Below are 27,350 nucleotides of genomic sequence, written 5' to 3' on the forward strand. Positions count from 1 at the left end.
TTAAAAGCCTCAGGAATCTTTTGCAGGTGTTTAGAGTTAATTAGTTGATTCAGATGATTAGGTTAATAGCTCGTTTAGAGAACCTTTTCATGATATGCTAATTTTTTGAGATTTTGGGTTTTCATGAGCTGTATGCCAAAATCATCAATATTAAAACAATAAAAGGCTTGAACTACTTCAGTTGTGTTGTAATGAATCTAAAATATATGAAAGTCTAATGTTTATCAGTACATTACAGAAAATAATTAACTTCATCACAATATGCTAATTTTTTGAAAAGGACCTGTATTTCTATTTTTATATTGTTGCAATTTCTAACAATAATAGTATTATGTAGTTAGGCATTTTATAATAGTTTTAGTTATTTTGGTTTATTTTTAGTTTTATTGTATTTTTAGTCGAGGTCTTCACTGGGGATATGTCCCCGGGGCTCATCCAGGTATCCGGCCTCCGCCAATGATCAAAGCCGCAGACAGCATGTCCCTGCGCCGATCTACCATCTGATCTGGACACAGACTGAGAAACAGAATAAGAAAGAAACAGACAAATATTTGCATAGATGCCATTCTTACGATGTTATGAGGAGTGTTCCTGGTTCTGGTTGATCTAATTAATGCAGCCTAACAATGCATTAACTGATTTGAATAATAGAAGTGTTATAGTGTGTTATGTGTAAGCCAGGTTAAAGAAATGTGTCTTTAATCTAGATTTAAACTGACAGAGTGTGTCTGCCTCCCGAACAGTGTTAAGTAGATTGTTCCAGAGTTTGGGTGCTAAATAGGAAAAGGATCTGCCGCCCGCAGTCGATTTTGATATTCTAGGTATTATCAAATGGCCAGATTCTTGAGAACGCAGGAGACGTGGAGGACTATAATGTGATAAGAGCTCGCTCAAGTGCTGAGAAGCTAAGCCTTTATAAGTAATTTACAAGATTTTAAAATCTATACGATGTTTGATAGGGAGCCAGTGCAGTGTTGACAGAACCGGGCTAATATGGTCATACTTCCTGGCTCTAGTAACGACTCTAGCTGCTGCATTTTGGACCAACTGTAGTTTGTTGATCAAGCGTGTGGAACCACCACCCAGTAAAGCATTACAATAGTCTAACCTTGAGGTCATAAACGCATGAATTAGCATTTCTGCATTTGACGTTGAGAGCATAGGTCGCAATTTAGATATATTTTTGAGATGAAAAAAAAACAGTTTTACAGATGCTAGAAACTTTCAAATGAAAGATTGCTATCAAACAGCACACCTAGGTTCCTAACTGATGAAGAAGAATGTACAGAGCAGCCGTCAATACTACCTTTTCTAGTATCTTTGACAGAAAAGGGAGATTTGAGATCGGTCTGTAATTAACTAGATCTTTGGGGTCAAGTTGTGTTTTTTTTAATGAGAGGCTTAATAACAGCCAATTTGAAGGTTTTGGGGACATATCCTAATGACAATGATGAATTAATTATAGCCAAAAGAGGATCTATGACTTCTGGAAGCAGCTCTTTTAGTAGTTTAGATGGAATAGCGTCTAACATACATGATGTTGGTTTAGATGATTTAACAAGTTTATACAATTCCTCTCCTATAGTAGAGAATGAGTGGAATTGTTCCTCAAGGGATCTATAGTGCACTATCTGATGCGATACTGTAGCTGACGGCTGCATGGTTACAATTTTATCTCTGATAGTATCAATCTTGGAAGTAAAGTAGTTCATAAAGTCTCTTGCTGTGCTCTTGGGAAATTCCAACACCTGTTGATGCTTTATTTTTCATTAATTTAGTTACTGTATTGAATAAATACTGGGGGTTATGTTTGTTTTCTTCTAGAAAAGACCAAAAGTAATCAGATCTAGCAGTTTTTAATGCTTTTCTGTAGGATAGGGTGCTTTCCCGCCAAGCTATACGAAATACCTCTAGTTTTGTTTTCCTCCAGCTGCGCTCCATTTTCCAGGCTGCTCTCTTTAGGGTGCGAGTGTGCTCATTGTACCACGGAGTCAGACTGTTTTCTTTGATCTTCCTAAGATAAAGCGTGAAGGAGCAACTGTATCTAAAGTGCTAGAAAAGAGAGAGTCCATAGTTTCTGTTACATCATCAAGTTTTTCTGCGCTGTTGGATATGCTGAGTAATTGAGATAAATCAGGAAGATTACTTACAAATGATGGTTTTACCATACTTGTAACAAGGAGTAGAATTTACAGTTTTAGCTATATGGAGTTTACACAAGACTAGATAATGATCTGAGATATCGCTTTGCTGCAGAATTTCAACACCACTAACATCAATTCCATGTGAAAGTATTAAATCTAGAGTATGATTTCGACAATGAGTAGGTCCTGAAACGTGTTGTCTAACCCCAATAGAGTTCAGAATGTATGAATGCTGATCCTAATGCATCTTTTTTCATTATCGACATGAAATTAAAATCACCAACAATTGAAACTTTATCTGCAGCCAGTACTAACATCACAGGGGATTTATCAATAACACGTGTTTCTCTAGATAATGTTATACGCAGCACCATAACTTCACATAAGTCTGAAAGAAGTGAAGGACGAGAGGTGTTGATTATGTGTGAAATGTGTGTGTTCAGAGTGTTTGTTTTGAATCGACATGTACGGTCATGTTTATGACATGCCTTGGTTGGAAGAACAAGCGTAAGAAATTTTTGAGGTTGTAGTCACACTTCAAGATTTCATACCTTCAGGGCATCAGTGTGGCACTTCATGCGTACAGTAGCTGCATGTAGGTGTGTTTTTTGTGAGGTTGCTTTTCAGTTAGGATTCTATTTTACAAGGTACATAGTGCAAAAAGGTGGCTGACTGAGATTGTGGATGTACAGTGTTCAGTTGTGTGTGTATCTCTGAGACCTTGCATTTCCAGCTGGCAGGTCAAGCTAACTCTGGTCAAAGAGCTGAGGCTTTGTTTATGTCCTTAACCACTCAGAAATTCACAGACAAGACCTCGCTTACACAAAAACTCACGCCGTCAATCTCGGCACACTCCTACTTCCCTAGACCAGCGCATATCTGATGACATTCAAGGTAACCGTGAAACTCGGAACATTGTGCAAACATGCAGTTACTGAAAGAAGTACATTGTGAACAGCGAACAACTGGGTAATCATGAGAAAGAATTACACCATCTGTACTTTGTTCACAGACTTCAGAAACTGATATTGTAGATGCACGTCCTTTTGTTTTTAACTGTTTATTTGATTAAATACTTAAGCAACCAGTGTGTTTTTAGATGTCTACCATCTACAGTTCAGTAGATCAGTTTTTATCCATAATTTCCAATGTAAAACTTTGGTAACACTTTATTTTAAGGTGTGCTTCTTCCCAATCTTACATGTACTTACTATTATAATAACAATAAATTACACATAATTACATGCAAGTAACCCTAAATCAAACCCTAACCATATAGTAAGTACATGCAGTTAATTAATAGTAGTCAGAACTTAAATGTATAATTACACTGTAACAAGGACATCTTAAAATAAAGTAACCAACTTTTCAAAATAAATGAATATCAAAAGTGTACTGGAATTTTTAAAAACAAGATTTTGGGTTGAAATGGATATGTATGGATATACACAGTTTAGCATTACTGAATTTAATTTTCAACACTTGTCACAATTTTCAGTAAACATCAACCTTTTTGATGAAAGTAGCTTTTTATTGATATGGGTATTAAAATGTATTCAATTATAAATCATGCACTATGGTAAAAGCGTTTTGATGCCATAACCGGTGCTGGGTAGTAACTTTATACTTGTAATATGAATTAAAAATGTAGTACTTGTAATTAGATTATAATATATTTGATAATGTTTATAATCAGATTACAGTTCGTTTTTATGGATTACTGTACATGATTACAAATTGGCAGATTACACAATGGCTATTCATAATTTATCGATTCCCCAATTCTTCTTTTTTCTTTTTTTAAATGATTCTTTCTAAACAATTTTACTGTGTGTCATTTCGTTTAGCATTGAATATTAATTTGCGATACATGCTTCTGAATTTGGGGACAAAAACACCATGTATGAGACAAATTATTAATCAATAATCATGTCCTTGTAATCATAATTTGTGTGCAAAAGAAACTTTACTTCACCTGGAAACTGAAATGTAGGCAGATTCACGTATTTCCCGTCTGCCTGGATTGCATGGATGTCTTCAACAATTCTAAAATAGAATTACAATCAAGACTCACTGACCTTATCACAGGATATTCTGGGATTGCATAATCCGTGAAGGATACATGCTGTCTACTTTTTGGAACAGGTCTATGATGCCTTACAATGTTGTCTAGGTAGGCAACTTTGGAACTCAGCTAATGATATCTGGCTGGACAGAAATACAGAGATGCCTGTTGTATCTGAAGTGTTGCTGTCAGGCCTTTCACTGGTTTTAAAATTCATGATGAACGGTCTGCATACAGGTCATCTGGGCAGCGCCACTGGAGGCCTGTCTAATCTAGGGCACTTCCTGTCTGGTGCAAAGTGCAGTACAGTGTGTTTTTGAATAACTCTTCTCTACGGGAGGTGGACCGATTCAAAGATTACTGCAAACCTTAATCAGAATAAGAGCTGTGAGAGGAGCTTCTTGCCTCCAGAAATGGTTTCAAAATAAGAGGTGGGAAGTTGACCTTTACCCTTATGTGCTTGGCAGGAAATAATAGCTTTTATGTCTAAGGTTGATCAAACGTTGAGGGAAGAAGAGTTCTCTTGTCTCTGCGATGCTTTTGTAAAACAAGAAGTGAAATGTGCTTTGGTTTGTTAGTATTCAGTTCTGTGATTACAGAGTTCTGTTGTTTGCATAATAATATTAAAAATGGCAGCTTAGTTACTGTTGTGCTAAAGGTCTTTGAACAAGTCATGATAATTTTCATAATAAGGTACCGTGCAGCTTCCTTATGATCACAGATATTGCTCTTTTTTAAGTGCACACAGAAGCACACAGCAAGGTCTATAATATATTGAGAAAGCAAGCCATTAGCATTCCCATTGATTTCAGTGTCAATTGTTTAGCTATTGCAATTTTAGGCTTTTAAGAGCCCTCTGAAAAACTGGAGACTGGCGAAACCTGAGGGTTATGAGGGGTGTCTTTTGTCATGCGTTTCCAGCTAAATACACAGCTAGCCATCAATGGAGAGAAAGGCTTTTTGTTCACATAAGCCCCTTTCGCACCTCTTTAGTTCCAGAACTTAAAAGTACAGTACTAAAGTACTGGGACGATTTTGCGAGAACTATTTCCCAGTACCATTTAAAGGGTTGCATTCGCACCGACAGTGGGTACTAGGAAGTGACGTAAGACAGTCGACAGCAATGTAATTTTTGCGCGCAGTTCAACAACGAAAACAAAGAACAACGACGTTACCAACAGGAGGATGGAGGACGCTGTGATCAGAGCTGTGTTTTTGTTGTGTCTCGCGGGTTTCACAATAACGGACATGGAATGTTTACACAGTATGTGTTTACACAGCGTTTTAAATCATGGCGGTTTAGGGCGTTTTCGTACGCGTTTAGCCAATCAGCGTACGTCACGATAGTTCCTATGGAACTGTTTTAGACCCTACTCTGAAGTAGGAGCTAATTTAGTTCCTCCAAACGGAGTTCCTGAAACTAAAACTGTTCCTAGTTCCCGCGGTGCGAACACGCCAAAAAGTGGGTAGTTCCACAATTATTTTGGGTACTATGAAAAGGTTCCTGCAGTGCGAAAGGGCCTATAATGATGTACTTGCCATCATCTGCCAGAAGGCTAACTGAACCAAGCTAACAGCTAAACCAAATGGAATTACAAACTGATTGTTTTCAACCAAGTTATAAGCTTGTCCTGAAGTTCTGAACCCCCCCGTGTGACATTGTTCCCCAAACAGGAAGCACCATCCCAAAGTAACACCATTCATTGTGCCAGATGTTTGCATGATTAATATAAAACCATCAGTGTTAGTGTTTCCAAATGGCATATTAATAGCAGTTCTGCACCATAACTTGAGTTTTGATCAAATATTAATGCAACACTTTAGCATAGGGACCAATTCACACAATTAACTAGTTGCTTATTAGCATGTCTATTATAAACAACTTGGCTGTTTAGTTACTCACAAAGCACACATTCTCCATGACCATATTCTACTTCCCCAATCCTACCCAATACCTAAACTTAACAACTACATTACTAACTATAAGGAGCAGCACATTAGGAGTTTATTGAGGCAAAAGTCATAGTTAATGGTTTATTAATAGCAAGAATTGGACCTTAAAGTGTGACCAATATTAAAATTGCACTTAAATATGTTGAAACCCTGAATTTGAATATGGATTTGATTTATTTGAAATATGGTTTTGGTTGCCTTATTTCATTAAAATTATACAGGCAAGAATCTATGTATATCATCTGCTGATATAAAAGAGTCTAAATGGTAAAAAAAAGTTTTTGTCAACATATACAATCCACACGATTCCAAATACTCCTGTTACACAAAGTGATGATGTGTGTTTAGAATATTTTAAATGGCTATTTTATTTCTTTGTTGAACTGTTCTATACTATGTTAATTAATTATGCTGCATCCGTTATGCAAGTTTGTTTTTGTGTTTTTCTTGGTTGTAGCCTGCTAGAAAGGTGATGACATGTTTTGAGTGCCATCAAACTAGCTCAAGTCGAAGTGCTGCTTCTTAATTATTATCGCCGGACTCTGTGTTCAATTAACCGTGTGACAATTTGCCAAAAAAAGAGCTGTTTTTTCAAGAGCACTGCACTGCACCAGTTGAGCTTCAGATGTTTTCCACTGACTGCTCAGGCACATGTACTATCCCACCTGCTCTTATCAGGTAACAAAGAACTGATTAGACCTTAATGAGTTTAATTGAAGTGCTGTGTGAAGATGTTGAGGATGTCACGGCTCATTATGATCCTCAGCTCTCTAGAGAGCAGCACAGGACTAAGACACCAACATCTACCTCCATCCTCATTCTTCTCTTCTCTTCATCTATGATTTAATCTCTACATATTTTCTCTTTCATTCGTGTCATGTTGTCCTCTCCTCTTGAATCTTAAAAGTAAAGGTTCTTCATTGGCATCAAAAGTTCCTCAAAGAACCTTTACCAACCATGGAACCTTTTCATTCCACAAAAGGTTCTTTACAGCAGAAAAGGGTTCTTTAGATTATTAAGATGTTCTTCACACCATAAGAAAAAATTGTTCTTATAAGAACTGTTCACTGAAAGGCTCTTTTGGGAACCAAAACTGGTTCTTCTATGGCATCACTGTGAAAACCCCCTTTTGGAGCCTTTATTTTTAAAGAGTTCTTTCACATTGTCTAATCTTACCTCTCTTCTCTTCTACAATTTCAGGTCTTTTCTCTTGTCTTCTCTCATCTTGTGTTGTGTCCACTACTATTTTCTTGTGTTTGGCTCATCTCTTCTTTCTTTTCTCTTTTCTCATCTCATCTTAGTTTGTCTCCTCTCCTCTGTTCTTGTCTCTTCTCTCGTCTTCTCTCATCTTCTCTCTGCTCCTTGTCTTGTGTTGTTTTCACTTCTCGTCTCATCTCAGTTTCTATTCTCTTATCCTCTCATTTTGTATCAAATCATCTTCTCTGTTTTTGTCTCATCTCATCCCATCTCCTCTGTTCTTCTTCTTGTCTCTTCTCATCTCAGTTTGTTTCTTCTTTTCCTTTTTCTTATTTTATCTTGCCACATCTATTTTCTTGTCTCCCCTCTTCTCCTCTCCACTTGTCGTGCCTCAATTTGTCTGTTTTCTTCTCTCATCTGGTCATATCTTGTCATTTCTCCTCTCCTCTCCTCTTTTATTGTATCTTTATTTTTTTCAACTCATCTCATCTCATCACTTTTCTCATCTAATTTTCTCTACTCTATTTTCTCAATTTTTTTGTCTCATCTTGTATTCTTGTCTCCTTCACTCATATTGTTCTTTCCTGTCATCTTGTCTCAGTCCTTTCTCTCTCTTCTCTCCTCTTCTGGTACTTAGTAAGTTGATCCTATCATATTTATTCGATGAACTCATATCAGAGTGTAATAAACAATGGCAGGACATTCCATCACAGTTGTTTAGATTTGGCACCCAGCTCGGAAATATGAATATTGGCTAATGTCTTCTAAAAACAGAAGAGAAAAAGAATAAAGAATAAGAGCCTGGGCTGTTTGTGCAGTGCACCCCTGGGGGTGTTGGTTTGTTTCACCTTGGAGCTGTCAGCATCTGAGGCAGTGATCGTTCAAAATCGGTGCCATCAGCTCGTCTGGCCAGGTGGCTCCACAGGATCCAGGATTTTCTGTGAGTATGTGTGTGTGCGCTCATGCACATATGTTTGTCTGCCTGGCTTTTTTGTCACACTGTGGGGGGTCTGAAGTCTGTCTGTCATGCAGAGCCCCATCCGTTGCACAGCGGTCTTTAACCTGGCTGCAGTTCACACTGCCCCTGTGAGCAGAGGTCACGTGAGGTCATCCCAGTAGAGGACGGCAGTAAATTGTTGAAAGTCTGAAACAAAGCCCCGATGGTCAACAGAGACCCGGCTGGAACAACAGAAGAGGATCACACTGGGTAGCACATCTCAGCGCCTTATGGGGTACCCCTGCATTGATTCTGTTCCTGTAGAAGCACCTCATTTCCAGAGATATTAAATATGAATTTGCAAAGTTCTGTTTATCCCCTATGTTGTCTGGAATGTTTTAATGCTATCACTTTTGGTGCACACCCGTGTTCATTGACACCAGAGTTTGGTTCGTTTGGATGATAAACTCTATATTCCGAACTTGGTTGTGGACCTACGAACTGAGTTTGCTACTGATATGAATGAAGCTGCAACGTCCTTTAGAACAGTTATAGTTATGTATGGCATGTGTTTGAAATGTGCCGTTTTGTGTTGACATTTTGCAAGCAAAAACAAAGGTTCAAAACCAGAGTATTAAAGTAAGGCGAGCAACGCTATGCATTTTGCCGCCTTCTCCTGAATTGTTCTTACCTAGCCATAGGAGTAAACATCTGCCACTTTGAGCAACCAAACTCTTGTTCAGACCAAGCAATTGAACCAAGTGTGAAAGCACACTTAATTTAAATATGTTTGAGGCCGAAAATAGCAGCGTTTGGTGTTGTGGTTCTAATGTCATAGAAACATTTTTAACCTCAACTGACATATAGATAAAAAATATAGATATATAGATATTGTTTTGTTGTTACATTAAAAATGCTATTATTCATCTCAGTTGTTTTGGACTTAAGATTGACATGTTGGTATTAAAGCATGCAGTTTTTTCTTTTCTTTAGTTCCCTTGTTGTTTATTTTGTCCTCTACTACACAAAACAGTAAAATGTAAATTTTTTTGACTCTGTTCCAACTGTTTTTTCCTGCTGGTTTGGAGCCGGTCTGTTGCCAGTTTGTCTTCATAACTTCATAGTGCAGTATTTGTGAATGGAGTGGCTGTGTTTTGGACTACTGAGGCATTTGTTGGTGTGGTGGCTGTTGTGTGTTTGTGGATGGCCCTGGAGGTCCTGCCATTTGTCCTCACTGGGGTAGCTTGGGGTCTACGGGTCAGTGTGCTTTGTTTCTTTGCTTCAATAGAGACTGCTTGTTTGCAGAATTTATTTCCCCTTTCATACACTGGAGTTTCTGGTGGATCAAAGACAGTCTATCCATCTATCTATCAATCTATCATAGCTATCATATATCTATCTGTCTGTCTGTCTATCCATCTATGCATCTGTCTGTCTCTCTGTCTATCTATCTCTCATATATCTATCTGTCTGTCATTTTGTTTTTTTTGTTTTTTTTCTATTACTGTTGTTGCATTTATGGAATTATTAGTAGAAATTGTCATGTGATTCCAACATGGCTGCCCCATGACCTACTGCTGGTAAAAATAAACTTTTTTTTCAGGTCGCTGTTATGATTTTTCATCTCATGTGACTGCACATCATTAAAATGCTTAAAATACATCTAATTGTCAATTTGTAAGATGATGTATTTATAGTTTCCTTTGACACCTTTGAAGTCCTTTGATTTCCTTTGAAGTCAAAATATTATGTAATATAGCTACAGTACATCAACCTAAATACATTAATTTATACAAACAAAACTAAAACTTTATATGGGTTAAATCAGGCAGAAATATATATTTAACGTAACAATTGCAGGTTACCAGTTTTTGCAGTGTACTCTGTATCTCTGTAACACATTTCACTCTATTTAAATCACTTTTGCAGACTTCCACTTTTTCCTCTAGATTCTGAATGCAGATACTGCATGGACCTACTTATAAACAAGCTCTGAAGTTATTTGTAGACCTTTTTAGTATTACAGTCTTTTTTATGGCATAAATTCTTATCAAATTTTCCATTATTGTCGGAATAAACAAACACGAATGAATTCTGTAGAGATTTTGTGTGGGCCTGGTTATGATTAAGCCTCTGGCTTATTTTTTTGGGTTGTTTTGAAGCTTTTTAACTTCTAGTGTGAGTGGTTATAGTGAATTATCCCATTGATTTAAGACAGTAATGGGGCAATCCCAATACATTTCAAGCTTGCTAATTCTCCTTTTTTCCTTCAGTCAAGTGTTTGCCGTATTCATCTCACAAAAAAATGTCATCAAGCTAAAGATCCAGTATATTGTATTCCTCTGTCATCCTCTCGTATAAAGCAAACAAACCCGAGGGGAAATGTATTCGCTGTCAAGACACTATCTAATGTATTTATTCATTTATTTCTCTGTTTTATTATATGACTCATATCCCATAGGAGTCAGATATAGACACTACGGTTTCCTCAGGAACGATTTTCTCTTCTTTTTTTTTCTGGACATAGTAGAGGAAGCGTCTAAAGACACAATCTTGAAATTATTTATTGATTGTTGTCAGGAATTTGGAAACGCGGTGGATGCAGGACTATTATTATTTTGTCACTGAGGTGGTGAGATTGTTCAAGCGCACTGTTTAGCTACGTTATATCAGTAGCCGTTATATGGAGTCAAGGGTTAATAGAGGGGCCATGAGAATGAAATACACACACAAGCTCAAGTTTCACTGGCCGTTTCCTTTCACTGCATGACTGTCTATAAACTATAGCTGTTTTTCGCAGTATGCATACTGTGCTCAGTATGCACGTTTCTCTGTATATCTTTTCTTCAGGAAATATACTTCCATATTTGGAATTATTTTTTGATAGAAATCGTATTGAGGTGCTTGAACATTATTGGGATCACATATATGGAGCTCATGCATTAACCAGCTAGGCCTTGCATTAACCCTGGCCCTCAAACAAACCAGCTTGCTTCTTTTGACAGTGATCCAAACAAACCCTCTGTCATCTCCCATGGTCCCACTCAGAGCAGCACTTGAGCTGCTGCAAAGAAATAGAGCACTTTAAAATTTACATATGACCTTTGAAAATAGCGATAACTGTAGAATCCACGTATTGCATCGCTGCGTGAAAGGCCTCAGGCAAGACAACTCAGGTGTGAAAACAGACTGAATGGAGTCAGGGCCTTTTGAAGGGTTCGGTGTTGCGGATTCTCTTGTGTGGAAATCTCCTCTCGTGAAGATAGTTATCTTGTGAGTTGTGGCAGGGAATGGAAGAAGCAGATGGATGTCTGGATTTTAAATTCTGAATTCTCCTCTTCATCATTCACATGTTACTCTTCAGTCTCTTTTCATCTAAAGCTAACCTATAAAATGTGCGCCAGGTAATGTTTTCAGGTAAGTTTAGTTTTGTGCAGTGGTGCCTCCACAACAATAGGTGTCAGTATAAAGTCCAAGACCACAGCCGTGTGGTTTCTTAATGAGCTACAACAAAATAGAGAGAGCTTTGGTGATAACTAAGTGAATATTAAATTATTACATTCACGCTGCCTTCAAAAATCTGATGAGGGTATCTCAGTAGACAAGTGTCACATGATCATTGGATTTGGATGTGCTACTTGCGGAGGCAGCATTTTTCAGTTTTTGGACACAGCCAAGTGGTCAGGGTTTGGCAGGGTGGTCCAGTTAGCCCCTGTTGGTCAATGGTGTAACTATACTATTGTACTGCCAAAACAGCATTTCTGCATTGATGGCCTTTCAGAAGTCTCACTTTATTGACAACTACCATCTTGACTTTTAATACCCATGAGATTGAGCATACTTTGTGAGGTCATGTTCCTGTAATTTGATTCTCTAGGCTGAAATTTTAGAACATTTTTGGTTGTTTTTTCTCGTATGCTTGACCGAACAGTTCTTGTGTGCATTTCCACAGAAGTCTGTCTATCAAAGGGTACACACTGTACTACCTGTGCCATTAATGAGTCAGCATTTAGACTAATGCAAATCTGACAGACGCATCTGTCAGGGAATGTAATCTTAATAATAACTGACCCACAGACTTTAGATGATATTTCAGAGCTGCATTCAAATGCCAGTGAATGCGATTGTGTATATTTTCAAGAGTTTTGTGTGATTTGCTCTTCTCTGTCTGCTGAGAACAGAAAGAGATTAATCTTATCTTATCTTGTAACTATGTATGATTAAGTAGCTATATAATCATCTTTACGCTTGGTTTATGTCATTTCATTTCCTTGACAATATATTTATTTACTTGCAATATATCAATTATGGGCTAAACAGTTTCTTTAGCAGTAACTGCATGTCTCATTGGGAGACAGGAGCGGGTTTGTGTGATAAAGCATTAGAGTGCCACCTAATGGCCTGACAGGCAGATCACAGGCACACTTTGTTGTTGTCAAGTGTAACATGTTCATAGTTAATGTGATTCTCTGTGCGACTGACCTAATTCACTAAAAACACTAAAACGTACGTTCTTAGAAAGGCTTTGTACTATTTGTTCATCTTTGCTCAGTATTTTTTATTAGTTGACGTAACTGACTATTTAAATATGCTAATATAATAACAGTAACCATTTGTTTTCCATAGGAGGGGAAGAAGAAATTTGACAAGGAGACGGAAAAGTACTACTCCTCACTGGAAAAACATCTCAACCTGTCGTCCAGAAAAAAAGAATCCTCTCTCCTAGAGGTGAATCATTCCACAAATAATGCTAGATTTGCATTTTCCAAAGGAAATACTTACATAGCATCAAAAGAATTACAGTAAACTCAGATTTAGGTTTTAGTCTTAGATCTGAGGCAGATATTAGAAGTGTCTTTCCATCATGACTTCTGTGTACAGCACACTAGACTCTACATTGTTAAATATATGCAAGAAAGACAACCAAATCACAATTCTGATTAACAGAAACAAATGGCACATGCAATACTGAAATGATGTACATATCTTACAGTAATATTGTCTTTTTTGATGACAACAATGGTGATGGTGATGTAATTATTTAAAGGGATAGTGTCAACATTTACTCACCCTCATATCATTCCAAACTTGTATGACTTTTTTTTTTTCTGTTAAACACAAAAGGAGAATTTGAATAATGTATATTCTGCTCTTTCCGTGCAATTATAATGACTGGGAACAATTTAATAATAACACACTACTTTTATAGTCCTTAGTGTTCTTTTTGCAACTTGAAAGCTTGAATTTTTCCTTTTTGTTTTACAGAAAAAAGAAAGTCATATGGGTTTGGAACGATGTGGGGATGAGTAAATGATAACATTTCCATTTTTGGATGACTAATTCTTTTAAAAAACATAAGCGTTTTAAAAACAAGCAAACTTTCGTGCTGTTCAGTTGCGTTTGTTACACAGATTCTCACAAAGCTGAACCAGAAATTCTCACATGTATCCATTAACCAAAGCCCAAACACGTCCAAATGAGCGAACGAGCCTGGCAGCCATAAATGTCTGTCCGTCCGTCTCTTGGGTAACAGCGCTCTTTGTTCGTTTGCAGGCTGATGCTCAGATTGATAAGGAAAGGCAACTCTTTTATGACGCCTCTCTAGAATACGTCTTCAAAATCCAGGAGGTTCAAGAGAAGAAGAAATTTGAATTTGTTGAGCCGGTAAGATTTTTGTGATACATACAATTTCCTCTTATGCACACGAACCGCAAAACATATAGTCGAATGTGTATCTTGCAAAAGAAATCAGATGCCCATCATGCAGTATACTGCAATGAGAGTCAAGCCATCTGGTCAGTAATGGTTTTGTAGCCAACAGGAAGTAGCTGGACAGTTTATGACCACTGGAGTCATAATCTCACTGTTTTATCACGCCAAATTACAAACCTCAGCTCTCATTTCCTGTCCCACAATACCCCTGAGCTATTAAAGTTCACCCAAAATTCACCATCAAAATTCAAGTCATTCCAAACTTGTATGACTTTCTATCTCAAACTGTACTCATATTTGACAAAATACAGTAACTGCAACCAAAAGTCACACATCTCAATATGAGCTCAGACATGCCTCCACAAACTCGTCCAATACCACATGATGTCAACTGCTATCCACGATGTCAAGTTCTCTAATGAATCTTTGGAAGGAACATCTGAAGCAAACTTGATCCTTCCTCTTAAAGTAAAACAATAACTGAAAGTTTTCTGCAGTTAAGGATCGTTTGAGAGAAAGACCTCTTACTGTTCTTTTTTTCAGCCCTTTTCATGTTTAGCATCTAAATCTCCACTCAGCAGACAGTGCACAATATACAACAGCTGGACCTCACATATTACAACAGTGGACTGAATTTGCATGACTCATTTCTGCATTAAGCATATTTATATGCATAAGTGTGAGCGGTAAAGTGAGCCAGAGAATGTGCTGTATAGATTTAGAGGAGCATCCAGTGTTTATCACCTGGCATGGGAAAAAACGACGCTGTTAATCTCCCAGAAGCACCGCAGTCTGGTCTGCTCTTGAGTTTCAGGGTGTGACATCAGCGTCTTTGAAGTCTTCTGCTAAAGTCACTTATCAGAAAGTCAAATCTTTGCACAGGCCTTGAGTAGAAGAGAGCTGGGATAGCTGTAATGATTAATAGATGGAACATTAGTCAAAATGGTATGCACTCACCGAAATGGCTTTGAAACACAAAATTGCTATTAAATGTCACAAATAATTTCAAAAAATGTCAAGAAACACATTGATTTAAGCATGATATTTTGAAATAGAAGGACTGGTATTTTCTTGTAAAACATGCCAGAAACTATTTTTACAGCTTTGGAAAATTATTCTTTACAGTGTACATCAGGTCTGTGCAACAACATTTTTTATTGATTAATTTAGTATATCAAGTAAATGTCTTTCTAGTAATTTGAGGTTGTAGGGTTTTCTGAGATTTTAGCAGAGGTGTTTGTGTTGCACATCTTAGAAGACAATGTTAGCATCCCATAAACTGGTTAATTTTAAGCTTTTTTACGCTATTTTCATCTTCCGGGTTTAAAATTTGTACATCGATGACTGTAAAATTATTCACGAGACTCATGTTCTTATCCTACGAGAAGACGCTTCACTTAATTATTCACAACAGCATGTGTTGAGTTGCTATGACAGACGCTTCAGACTTCAGACAACATTCATGGATTGAAGGAGAGTGTTTGTTTTTGCTTTGCTTCGAAGAGATCGGTACAAACGCGATTCACTCACTTAGTGTAGCCTAACCGTTTTTACAGCTCCTTGATACAACCCGTCAAAAGGCTATAAACACCTCAGAATAAATTGCACACTGAGTCCAAATTTTTTGCACGTTAAAAAATAAATACGACCTCACGTTGTGTCAATCATGTTTACACACTGCCTCCGAAACTTTCCTCTGTCATTAAAAAAAAATCGGATCAGGTTCGATTTTCTGTGTTTTTGCATCCGTAGCAAGCATTTTGATAGGAAAGGATGACTAATATGAAAAATATGAAAAACGCATATGAAAATTTCGAACTCAGTGTGCAAGGATCTTAAAAAGTTATCATAGCTGCAACAGCGCATTCATATAAATGTTTTCGATACAGAGTGCAAATTTGTGTTTTTAACTTAATGGGAGCGATTTAAAAAAAAAAATGTTTGCGTTTTTTAAAACTGTGGTGAGAACTAACCAGTGCTGAAACAGGGGGTTTCATGACCCTTTAAATCAAATCGTTAAGTCTGACTTGTACTGACATCTAGTGGTGTGGATGCAGAAACATGCAAAAGCAAAAGTTTTCAATTACCAGTACTACTGTAGAAATGGACTATTCACTAGAAGCCATGATTAATTTATATTTGTCAGCAAAAATATCCAATAATATAAAGATTTACAGAGATAAAGCAAGTAGTATTTGGCTGGTCATGTGATCTCAACATGGCTGCCCCCATGAGGCGACCCACTCCATGTAAAATTACCGTACTAAGATGACCCCCTTTTTCCAGATGTACCTTTTGGAAAAAGGCTTTTTGAAAACCAAATATTGTGTTTTACTGAGAAAAAAAACATTTTATTTCTTAAATAATTTTCATATTGGATATTTTTCTTATTTTAATTTTTGTTTTGAAAGTATACTGGTAAAATGAACCAACAATTACATTTAAAAATATAAAATTTTTGATAAACCTTAAAATAACAGGTGGTAGCCCATCTGAATTATATAACAAATAGCCTATCCATCTCATAGTAGCCTACCAAACTTTTATTAACAGTACAAGTTAAACCTTATTGTAGTTTATCAAATCTGGGTACTGTCTTACGTTTTAAAATCACTTACAGAGGAAGTTTGGTCGCATTCATGACATGACCAACATGAGAGTCACGACTCATGCTGCTGTAAGCTTTTCTTTTTCTTTTGTTTTCACTCGCGATCTTTACAACACACATTGCATTACGTATATCATGGCACACTCGTTTTACGCGTATTTGGTGCCCCCTATTGTTGTGGGTGTATTATTGACATGTCGGGACCCTGAATATAAGACGACCGTGTTATTTCAAAGGTATTTCCAAGAAAAAACATTGTCTTATATGCGGGCCAATACGGTAAACAGTTTTTATTGGGCTACTGATGACTACAGTCTTCATATCAAGCGAGTGTACATCATTTTCACATTTCACAAAAGTACTAATTTATTTATTTCTATTTCTAAAATATTCCTATTTTAACACATTGTTTTAGAGAACATTGCGCTGAACTTTGTGTTCAAGTCTTGTCAGGATTTTGATTGAGCAGTTATGTGAAAAGTTCAGAATTTACAAACTGACACAAAACATTGTGAAATCCCTATTTGCACTGAGAAAGAGGAAGAGATGGATATGTTGTGCAACAAGCATATGATGGGAACTTGTTGTTTACATCTTGCTGTATTTACATCTTATTTGGGGTTGCAGCTCTTGGCCTTCCTACAGGGTCTGTTCACATTCTACCATGAGGGTTATGAGCTGGCCCACGAATTTGAGCCCTACAAACAACAGTTACAGTTTAACCTGCAGAATGTAAGTACACATCTCTTGTGGATCATCCAGATTCTCTTTCACCTTTTGACTTACTTCAGCCTCCTTTTGACCAAAAAAGCATTTTTACTTTTGAAAATATTTATAAAGCCACATGGCACATATAAAATAGTTTTGCCATTCATTTTGCCCTCTGTTTTCATGCTGTAACCTGCTCTGTGTGTCTTTGATCAATATTGGCCTATAATAAACCACTTCCTGCTGCTCGTCAGCATCTCTGTGTCTGGGTTCTGTGACCTTTGACTCTTTCATTGCATCACTGTCACTGTGAACTCAAAGCTCATGTAGTGTCACAAAATTTCAGCTTGTTCTAAAGCACAAAAGACTTGTGCTGCAGCACTGTGCCAGCACTGCGGCATATAACGCTGCTGTAAAAGCGTGAGACATTAGCCTTGACAGTAATTCACTACCGCAGGACAAGCACCTTTAATATTGTAGGAGTGGCATTGATAATTCACAGTGATGTATTTGGCTGAGATGTAAGTACTCTAGAGGACAAAAGAAGGATATGAAGCCATTTCTTTTAATTTCTTTCCAACAAACTGTGAAAAACAATTTGAATGCACTTGGTATGTACATAAATGAATATTTATGGGATAATTCATGGCTAGCTAGGTGTGCCTTAACTGAGGGATAAAGCATATCCAGCTGGTTGTTATTGAAAAATAAACCCGGACAGGGTGATCAGGACAGGTCTTGTATCACCCGGAGGGGTTTATTTTGCAATAACAACCAGCTTGGTGTACATTATCCAGCTTATTATGCGGCTACTTGCCACATAAGTAAATAATTGGACACAAAATATTGATTTGAGTTGAAATATTTTATTAGCTAATTTGTAAAGCTTCCACAAAGAAAACAGTTCCTTTGAGCCACAACAAACGACTTAATTCATGACTTTTCACTAAATAAATAATTACCTAGACATGAAATATTGATTTTGAATTGAAAATGGTTTAAAATCCATTACAGTGCACAAAACAATCAGTCTGGCAACTATGAGAGCATTACAACAGTACTGCAGTACTATTATTGCTGATTTAATTTTCAATACAAATGCTAAATGGCACAAAAAATGGCACCAGTTGAATTTGAATGGAACGAGAGAATGAGTCTGCGTTGTTATATGAGATAAAAGAAGTGCCAGCTTCAGATGCCAGAAGTTGTCTGTTATGCAGCATTGGTATTGACGTCAGTCATTATCAGGAAGCATTAGATCTTTTAATGTTGTGACTGACCAGTCAGAATCAAGTATTCCAAAAGAGCCATTTAATAAACACCTTGCTGTAGATTATCCCGCTTATACCACGGTCACTTGCCAGCATGGAAAGCTACATTGATGTCTGCAAAAATTCAAACATCAACATTATCGCCTGTGAAGTAAAGTATAGCTTTTCAGTAGTGAAGCTAGTTTATTCAATAAAATCAAAGGGCAGTGTTGACCACAAGTCTTTGTGCTCCTGAATGTTTCTTTGTGTTCACATTTATCTGTCTCTTTTTGTCTGATTTTCAAATCCGTTTTTGCTTCTAATCAATGTCGATTCACTTCGTAGCTTTCATAGCTTATAACTCTGTAATGACGACTTTTTGTTTGGAGAGAATTCACTTTTAAACCAACACAAGAAATCTGAGGAAAATGCTTTTCGGTCTCTGTGCGATTTTAAAAGCATCGTCCTCTGTTAGATGGCAGCTGCATTACTCGAATATGATTTCAGGCCATTCTCAGGAAATGGTGTAATTTATGGCAAATAAAAAAGATGATTTCTGTTCCCATAACTACCTAAAACTATTGAATTTTGATGAGCTTTTGTTTTGAAGAGCATGCTAAAAGTGTTACAGATAACTCAAGATGCCGTTCGTTTGAAGACACTAACAAAAATGTACTAAAAATGGTCATGCTCTTACCATGGTTTTAGTACTACTGTGGCATTTTATGAAGTACCTTTGAACACACACACACATATTTTTTTGCATCAATGCAAAGAAAGATTATGCTTACAAAACACCTAATTTTGAAAAAAATAAAGTACTCAAAGTGAAATGTCCGGTGAGTGGCACTAAAATTGCATTCAGTTTTATCTGAAACAGATGAACATGAATCTGGCAATGTTTTATGATGCTGGTTTTATACGTAAAGTGGTAGTTTGGAATTGAAATGTTTAATCATTGGTGCAAAAATTTAAATGCTCCATCACTTTTAAAAGTAATGCGTACAGAAAATCTAACTGATAGTGTTAGCAAGCACATGTCATGTAAAAAAAAAAAGTATTTGCTGAAGCAACCATATCATTGTAACTTGCTTCTACAAGTCTTGGAGCTTTTTTATTATGACTTGTGTTTCGTGGGACTCGTACCCGAGCATTCCTCATCGTAATTGCAGTGTTGTATCAGGTGAGCTATCAAGCAAGTTTACTACATCAGAAAAAGCTGCTGATTGAATGCCAACATCAAAATGTATTATAAATCATGCACTATGGTAAAATCACTATATTTTGCAACAAAGCTCCTCTTTCCTATGCATGTCTGTATGCTGTAGATGTCTATTACTATATATTTATTTCAGTCTCATGTCTGGTTTTAAATGTATTTGCATCTGTCAGATAAAAGATAATTGGCTGTTCTAAAATGGCAGTTGATATTCCTATGATCTGTACACGTGTTTTTATTTGTTGGATGAAGACAAGAAACAACTTCCTGAGCACCAAGCAAGAAGTAGAGAAGCTGATGAACCGAGTTCGATCTGCAGATCAAGACCAGAAGCCCCCAGGCCAGTGGACAATGGAAGGTTACCTCTATGTCCAGGAGAAACGTGAGTGTTACAATCTTTCAGACACTAAGAATAAGCAAACAGAATGACAGACAGTCTATGGCCTTCCATACCAGACACTTTTTAAAAAATATAATGATTTTGGTTTTCATGCGTCATTTTTATCTTCCTGAAGTGACCTCAATTTGGTCTTATCCTGTGTTTTTCCTGTTTCTTCATACTGCAGAGGAAATGCCTGAATGAAATTGCTCTCCACATGTAAACGGTTAGATTACATTCTTAGAATTAGATTCTAGCATTTCAGATAAGACTGTGAATGACCTGGTCTAGGAAAGGATAACATTGCCCTCTGGTGGATGGATACACAATACAGAGTTAGTTAAAAAAATGTATTGCATAATATAATTTTAAAACAGATTTTAAAATCCAAAGATATTAAATGATCACAGTAAAGAAATAAAAGGTATAAATACATTTAAAATAAATATTCTAAATTATTCTATAAATGTATTTTTTTTTTTAAAGTTAAATAAAGCTAATTAAAGGTACTTTAACCAATCGAGTTTGTTGTAGTCCATTATTTGCTTGCATATCTATAATGTATTGTGTTATTGTGAATGTATTTTCTTGTTTGTAAAGTACATTTTGTAATATTTGGAGGGGGGGGGGGCTTTCAACTGTGCTATTCACAATATATTCATTTATTTATTTATTTGTTCCAATTTTAGAGCATGGGAGCTGCAAATGACAATGTTTTTCCAAGCAAGAATATCACTTATGCCTTATGCACATCTCGTGCGTGTTTCAGGGCCTTTGGGTTGTGCATGGATACGCCATTATTGCACATACGAAAAAGGCAACAACATCTTCAGCATGTGCAACACAGAGGCAAAACCCACAGCTAAACAGGTACAAAGATGCTCATGTTTCAGTCATCTGTAGGAACAAATGCTGTTTGCGTCAGATCCTCACTATCTGTCTCTCTCTTTTCACAGAACGGTGTCATGTCAAACCCCGCAGAGAAGTTCAGACTGAAGTCCTGTATCAGGCGGAAGACTGACTCGATTGATAAGCGCTTCTGTTTTGATATTGAGGTTGTTGAAAGGTGGGTGTCTGCACTGACAACACAGTACAGGTGTTTTAAATTTTTAACACTCTCTGAGAAATACAGAAAGACATATTGTCATCTGTTATTCACCCTCATGTTGTTATGAACCTGTGTGACCATCTGTCTTCCATGGAGCACAAAAGGAGAAATTTTAAAGAATGTACATGCTCCTTTTTCCATGCATTGTATTTTATATCCGGTTATAGACAGTGCTGCTTGAAAGTTTGTGAACCCTTTAGAATATTATATATTTCTGCATAAATATGACCCAAAACATCATCAGATTTTCATATAAGTCCTAAAAGTAGACAAAGAGATCCGAATCAAAAAAGTGTGAGAAAAATGTTTCTGTGTCATTCATTTATTGAGAAAAATGATCCAGTGTTACATATCTGTGCGTTGCAAAAGTATGTGAATCATTGCTTTCAGTATCTGGTGTGACCCACTTTTGTTGCAGTAACTGAAGGGAAAGTTTCTTGTAAATGCTGATCAGTCCTGCACAATAACATGTAGGAGTTTTAGCCCATTCCTTAGTGCAGAACCACTTAAACTCTGTGATGTTGGTGGGTTTCCTCCTATGAACTGCTTGCTTAGGTCCTTCCACAACATTTTAATTGGAGTAAGGTCTGGACTTTGACTCAGCCGTTCCAAAACATTAACTTTGTTCTTCTTTAACCATTCTTTGGTAGAATGACTTGTGTGCTTGAGGTGGTTGACTTGCTGCATGACCCACGTTCTCCTGAGACTCTGCTCTTAAACATTGTTCCATCAATGATGGCAGGCTGTCCTGGCCAAGATGCAGCAAAACAGGCCCACGCCATGATACTACCACCACCATGTTTCACAGATGGGATAAAGTGTGTGTGTGAAGTGTGACGTGACATGTGGCCAAGTATGGTAGCCCAACTCGGAATTTGTGTTCTGCATTTAACCCATCCAAAGTGCACAAACACGGCAGTGAACACACACCCGGAGCAGTGGGCAGCCATTTATGCTGCAGTGCCCGGGGAGCAGTTGGGGGTTCGGTGCCTTGCTCACGGGCACCTCAGTTGTGGTATTGAGGGTGGAGAAAGTGCCGTTCACTCCCCTCACCTACAATTCCTGGTGAACCTGAAACTTGAACCCGCGACCTTTGGGCTACGAGCTCGACTCTCTTGGGTTACAAGGCACGACTGCCCCAATAAGATTCTTAAGCTGGAATGCAGTGTGTTCTTTTCTATAAACATAATAGCTTCTCATTTAAAGCAATAAGTTCTAGTTTGGTTTCATCCATCCATTAAACCTTTCTCCAATAGTCTTCTGGCTTGTCCACATGATCTTTAGCAAGCAGTTTTCTTTTTGGAGAACAGTGGCTTTCTTCTTGCAACTCTGCTATGCACACCATGGATGCTCAGTGTTCTCCTGATGGTGGGCTCATGAACATTAACATTAGCCAATGTGAGAAAGGCCTTTAGTTGCTTAGAAGTTAGCCTGGGAACTTTTGCAACCTCGCAGTCTATTACACATTCTGCTTTGGAGTGATCTTTGTTGGTCGACCACTTCTTGGGAAGGTAACAGTGGTCTTGAATTTCCTCCATTTGAACACAATCTGTCTGACTGTGGATTAGTGGAGTCCAAACTCTTTAGAGATGGTTTTGTAACCTTTTCTAGCCTGATGATCAACATCAACTCTTTTTCCGAGGTCCTCAGTAATCTCCTTTGTTCGTGACATGATTCACTTCCACAAACATGATCAGACTTTGATAGATCCCTTTTCTTTGAATAAAACAGGTCACGTACTGACATTTGATAGTCATTGCACTGACTGAAAATACCTCTGCATAGACTCTAATTTCACCTTTAAATTATCTGCTAATCCAAGAGATTCACATACTTTTGCCACTCAATATTGCAATGTATGCAATATTGGATCATTTTCCTGAATAAATAAATGACAAAGGAAATATTTTTGTCTCATTTGTTTATTCATTCTCCAAAAGAAATATAGCACACAGGTTATTTAGACTACTGGGATTCATTTTAATGATGCTTTTTTTATTTGAACATTTATTTTATGTTTTTTGTACGGAAAAGAACTGCGTGAACATTCTTCATAATGTCACCTTTTGTGTTTTACAAGTCACACAGATTTGAAACTACTCGAGGGAGAGTAAATGAATACTAAATGTTACCTTTTTAACATGTGTTATAGCTTCTCTTTCTCAAATATGAATTCTTCCTTCTTATTTTAAGAGTGGCCTGAATTATTGTTTTTCTGCATGCTTCCTGTGTCTTTTATTTCACACCATATTATCTGTCTTCTGTATATTTTAACTGTATAATCTTCTCCTTTTTTACTTACATCTGCCGTCGTGACACAGTCTTACGATATTAGGTGGCAAATATGTTTTTATATGTGCATACGTATTAGACCGTGCACATTCTACTAACACTCAGCCCATCAGATCTGTGTGTAACAAAGTAGCAAATGTAACTTTTTGTGTGTTCAGGTACTTTGCCACCTAGTGTAAGGTTGCACTGTTGTTTTTCTGACAGTTTACCTTGTGCTGTATGTGCCCATTTCCCCTGTCCCTTCTCTGTGTTTATTTCAATCTAGAAATACCATCTATCGTGGATCTCTTTTCAGACCACTGCAATTTTTCTGTAAAGCCCGGTATGTGACCAGACCAGAAGCATGTTGAAGCGCATGTGTGCTGCTTGCGAATCTCATGCCTTCCAAATCCCACGCTGGTTAAAGCTCATTTCTCACTCCGATGATTTTAAAGGATTGCATGGTGAAAATCCAACACATTCCCTGCACCTATAATTGGTGGGATAACAGTTTGATTTAATTTAATTGGCTGAGTGATTTTTGATCTGGAAATCACATTATCACTTGACATCAAGGAACAAACATCACAACATCAAATCAACATTAGCTTTGGCTACAAACATCCAGAGGAAACATCCAGTGATAGAATTAGGACAGATTTACAATTATTATATTTATATGATCAGTTTATGAGAAAAACCGAGTGAGCTGCCTACCTTTTTTCTTTTTTTCTTTTTTCTTTTTTTTTTATCATTCACTGACGAGGTTTTATGACAAATAAGATGTTATTTCCTTTGGAATAAAGTTGTTCAGTAGTTCACTTAAAATTTCATCTCAAAATGTTCCATTTCTGGAACATTATAAATGCTATGATAAACATACACTTGTTCATGTACAAAAATCTCCTCTCAGAAAACACAGCTACCATTACCTTTAAACTGCACTGCAGCGTGCTTGCCCTAACAAGCAGGAGAATAATCAAAGCATAGCTGAGCGTATAGCTGATTCATCCATGCACAGATATTAGTGACAGCTGTTGCACAGGCATGGCTGTATCTGCAGCGAGGAGCGTGTTAATGGCTATGAGCTCACTCTAACGTTCACCTTACAGCTGCGGTTACCGCAAATGCTGTCAAATCATGTGTGATGATCCACGGGTAATATTTATGGGTGGATTAATTGGTCCTTGTGATTCTAAATGGTGTGAAACTCATAGTGCAAATACAGAATATGGGTAAATTTATGCTTATGTAAATGAAGTAGTACTTTCATGTATAATTTTTCCCACAAGTGTTTAGTGTTACTGAGCTTGGGAAATTTAAAGGTTTTTAAGATATCACTTTTGATTTTAGTTCAGACATTTAAAGAAATAATTACCTTCAAACGCATTGTCATTTTAAACTCATATGACTGTTTGTTTGTTTTCCATGGAACACGAAAGGAGATGTTTTGAAGAATGTTCATGCTGCCCTTTTCCATACAACAACAGCATACAATGACCAAGAGCTGTAGAAATTAAACAAAAGTATGCAAAGTATGCTCATATACAATAGATTCCAAATCAATAAGACTAAAAATAAGTTTTGCATTCTCTGTGTATTACGTTGTATGGAAAAGAGCAGTTTCATTCTTTGTGTTTCGTTTATGAAAGTCATACAGGGTTGGAATTGCATCATTTTTTGTTGTGGTTACCAACTTTCTGCAAAATATCTTCACAGAGGAAATAAAGTCATACAAATTTGGAATGACATCAGGATGAGTAAATGATGACACAATTTTCATTTTGGGGTGAATTGTATATGATGTGGCAACATTTAATTTGGGTCTAAATCCTTTAAATGCTTCAGTTTCTCCAAAGGCTCTATTCAGGAACTATTTTAGATGAGTAGATGTAGTTGAGTAAGATATTTCTAGAACATGTCAGACTTTTAAGTTCTGTGTTGTCTTCAGGCATGGCATTATCACGCTACAAGCACTGTCCGAGTCCAACAGGAGACTCTGGCTGGAAGCTATGGATGGCAAAGAGCCGGTGAGTCCTGAAGCAAATTTCTTGCCTTATTTTATTACAATATTGACGTAGTTGTCATAATTTGCTTCTATCGAGTCATGCTTCAGAAGATCCTCAAGCTCAGGTATTTTTGTCAGAACATGTAAAAATCGATACGCCATTTGTCTGCAATTTCATTGCTTGACAAGTTATACTTGATTCACTTAATATGATCTTTCAGATCTACAACCTTCCTGCTATTCTGAGCAAGAAAGAAGAGAGTAAGTATTTAAGTCTTTAAGCATAGCCACAGTGATATTAATGAATAATTCATTTTATTTGCCTATTTGTTTTTTTTTTTCAGTCAGAGTGAGCTTAATGTTTGAATCTGACCTCACATGCTCTCATCAGATTTACTGTGTTTAACAAACGCTCGTTCAGATAATGTGCTCTGTTTCCCTTCACTACACCCTTTGTGTGTCTCTGCTCTCTCAGTTCCTTTTACAAGGTCGATCGCATTGCATTTAGCACAACCGGAGTAAGCCGTATCCCCCAGAGTGTGACACAAGCTAAATCCATCTATTGAACATGTTGTTTCTTTTCACCTGTCTTTTGTAGCATTTTTAAATGAAGCTGGCTTTAATTTTGTGAGGAAGTGTATACAGCTGGTGGAGGTGAGAGGTGAGTTGTGTGTTTACTGGAATACTGATCATTTCATTTTTTTTTTTTTATTACATCCTTATTGTAGTAATAATAATAGGCCTTTGTGTGTAGTATTTTATCAGATATATCACTTAATTATAACATAAATATATTATTGATTAACTGTTTATGTAATCCAATTAAAAAATGTGTTATAATAGGTAAAATCTTACATCAGATTAAATCATTCATACATCATTTGGTCTCTCTCTTTCAGTGTTTCTATGTATGTTCTGTATGTACTGTATATATTCTTCTCTCAGCAGGGCTCAACACTATGGGTTTGTACAGAGTCGGTGGAATAAACTCAAAAGTGCAGAAGCTCGTGACCACAGTCTTCTGTAAGTTACATCACTCTACACAACTAATGCCAGCCTCGAGAACTAGACAAATGTGTGATTCAGGCCAGGGTCATAAAAATCTACTCCTCTCGCAAAAACTCTGTCAAATGAATTTATTTTGGAGCTTAACGTCACATCTGGTGGCTATTAATATTGTTCTGAAATATCTCAACAAATGTCTGGAATTAGTCTGTAAACCCTCAATCAAGTTTAAAAACTTCACAGACCAACTTAAAAAATAAACACCATGTCACTATGAAACAACATTGACAATTCTTATTTTATTTATGGAATGTTGCATAGTTTAATATAATATATTCATAAATATACATCATATAATAAGAGCGTACAGTAGGCTATAATATGTTTTCAAGAAAAAATAAAAAATAAGAGACTATTTTTGAATAGGAAAACACTTTCTTGACAGTTGTCTACATTTTCACCTCCAGTTGTCACTACTGTAATGCCGAAACCAATAATAAATAAGGATATTAAATTATTTTTTAAGGGATGAATCAAATTTATAGTGTCCTTAACTGTCATGAAATTTATGTTACTGTGCAAAAAATCTGGTAAATTTTGGTTTGTAATATGACATTCTAAATTCCTTTAGTTTTTCATGAGTGCACAATTAATGTTTTACATATTCCTGGTTTTCTCTCACAGCACCCAAAGCAGCCTCAGATATGGATCTGGACCCAGATACCTGGGACAACAAAACCATCACCAGTGGCCTCAAGAATTACCTCAGGTTAGTGTGTTCCTCAG

The 27,350-nt window shown here is 36.9% G+C and overlaps 1 protein-coding gene across 5 annotated transcripts in view; it reads left to right on the forward strand.

The window, feature by feature from the left end:
• LOC306842958 (rho GTPase-activating protein 42-like) overlaps nucleotides 1-27,350 on the forward strand; it is a 111,663-nt gene that overhangs the window by 70,715 nt on the left and 13,598 nt on the right. For 2 of the 5 annotated variants that reach the window (XM_079374186.1, XM_079374190.1), the window contains 12 exons: nucleotides 12,923-13,024; nucleotides 13,850-13,960; nucleotides 17,244-17,348; nucleotides 20,046-20,175; nucleotides 20,942-21,042; nucleotides 21,129-21,238; nucleotides 23,838-23,894; nucleotides 25,503-25,581; nucleotides 25,781-25,820; nucleotides 26,158-26,220; nucleotides 26,505-26,582; nucleotides 27,249-27,333. In XM_079374186.1, the coding sequence (XP_079230312.1) occupies nucleotides 12,923-13,024; nucleotides 13,850-13,960; nucleotides 17,244-17,348; nucleotides 20,046-20,175; nucleotides 20,942-21,042; nucleotides 21,129-21,238; nucleotides 23,838-23,894; nucleotides 25,503-25,581; nucleotides 25,781-25,820; nucleotides 26,158-26,220; nucleotides 26,505-26,582; nucleotides 27,249-27,333 (1,061 nt within the window). The remainder of the gene's footprint in view (nucleotides 1-12,922; nucleotides 13,025-13,849; nucleotides 13,961-17,243; nucleotides 17,349-20,045; nucleotides 20,176-20,941; nucleotides 21,043-21,128; nucleotides 21,239-23,837; nucleotides 23,895-25,502; nucleotides 25,582-25,780; nucleotides 25,821-26,157; nucleotides 26,221-26,504; nucleotides 26,583-27,248; nucleotides 27,334-27,350) is intronic. The other 3 variants (XM_079374187.1, XM_079374188.1, XM_079374189.1) reach the window with 3 other exon arrangements.

This window comes from Barbus barbus (genome assembly GCF_936440315.1).
Source record: "Barbus barbus genome assembly, chromosome: 23".
Lineage (NCBI taxonomy): Eukaryota > Metazoa > Chordata > Actinopteri > Cypriniformes > Cyprinidae > Barbus > Barbus barbus.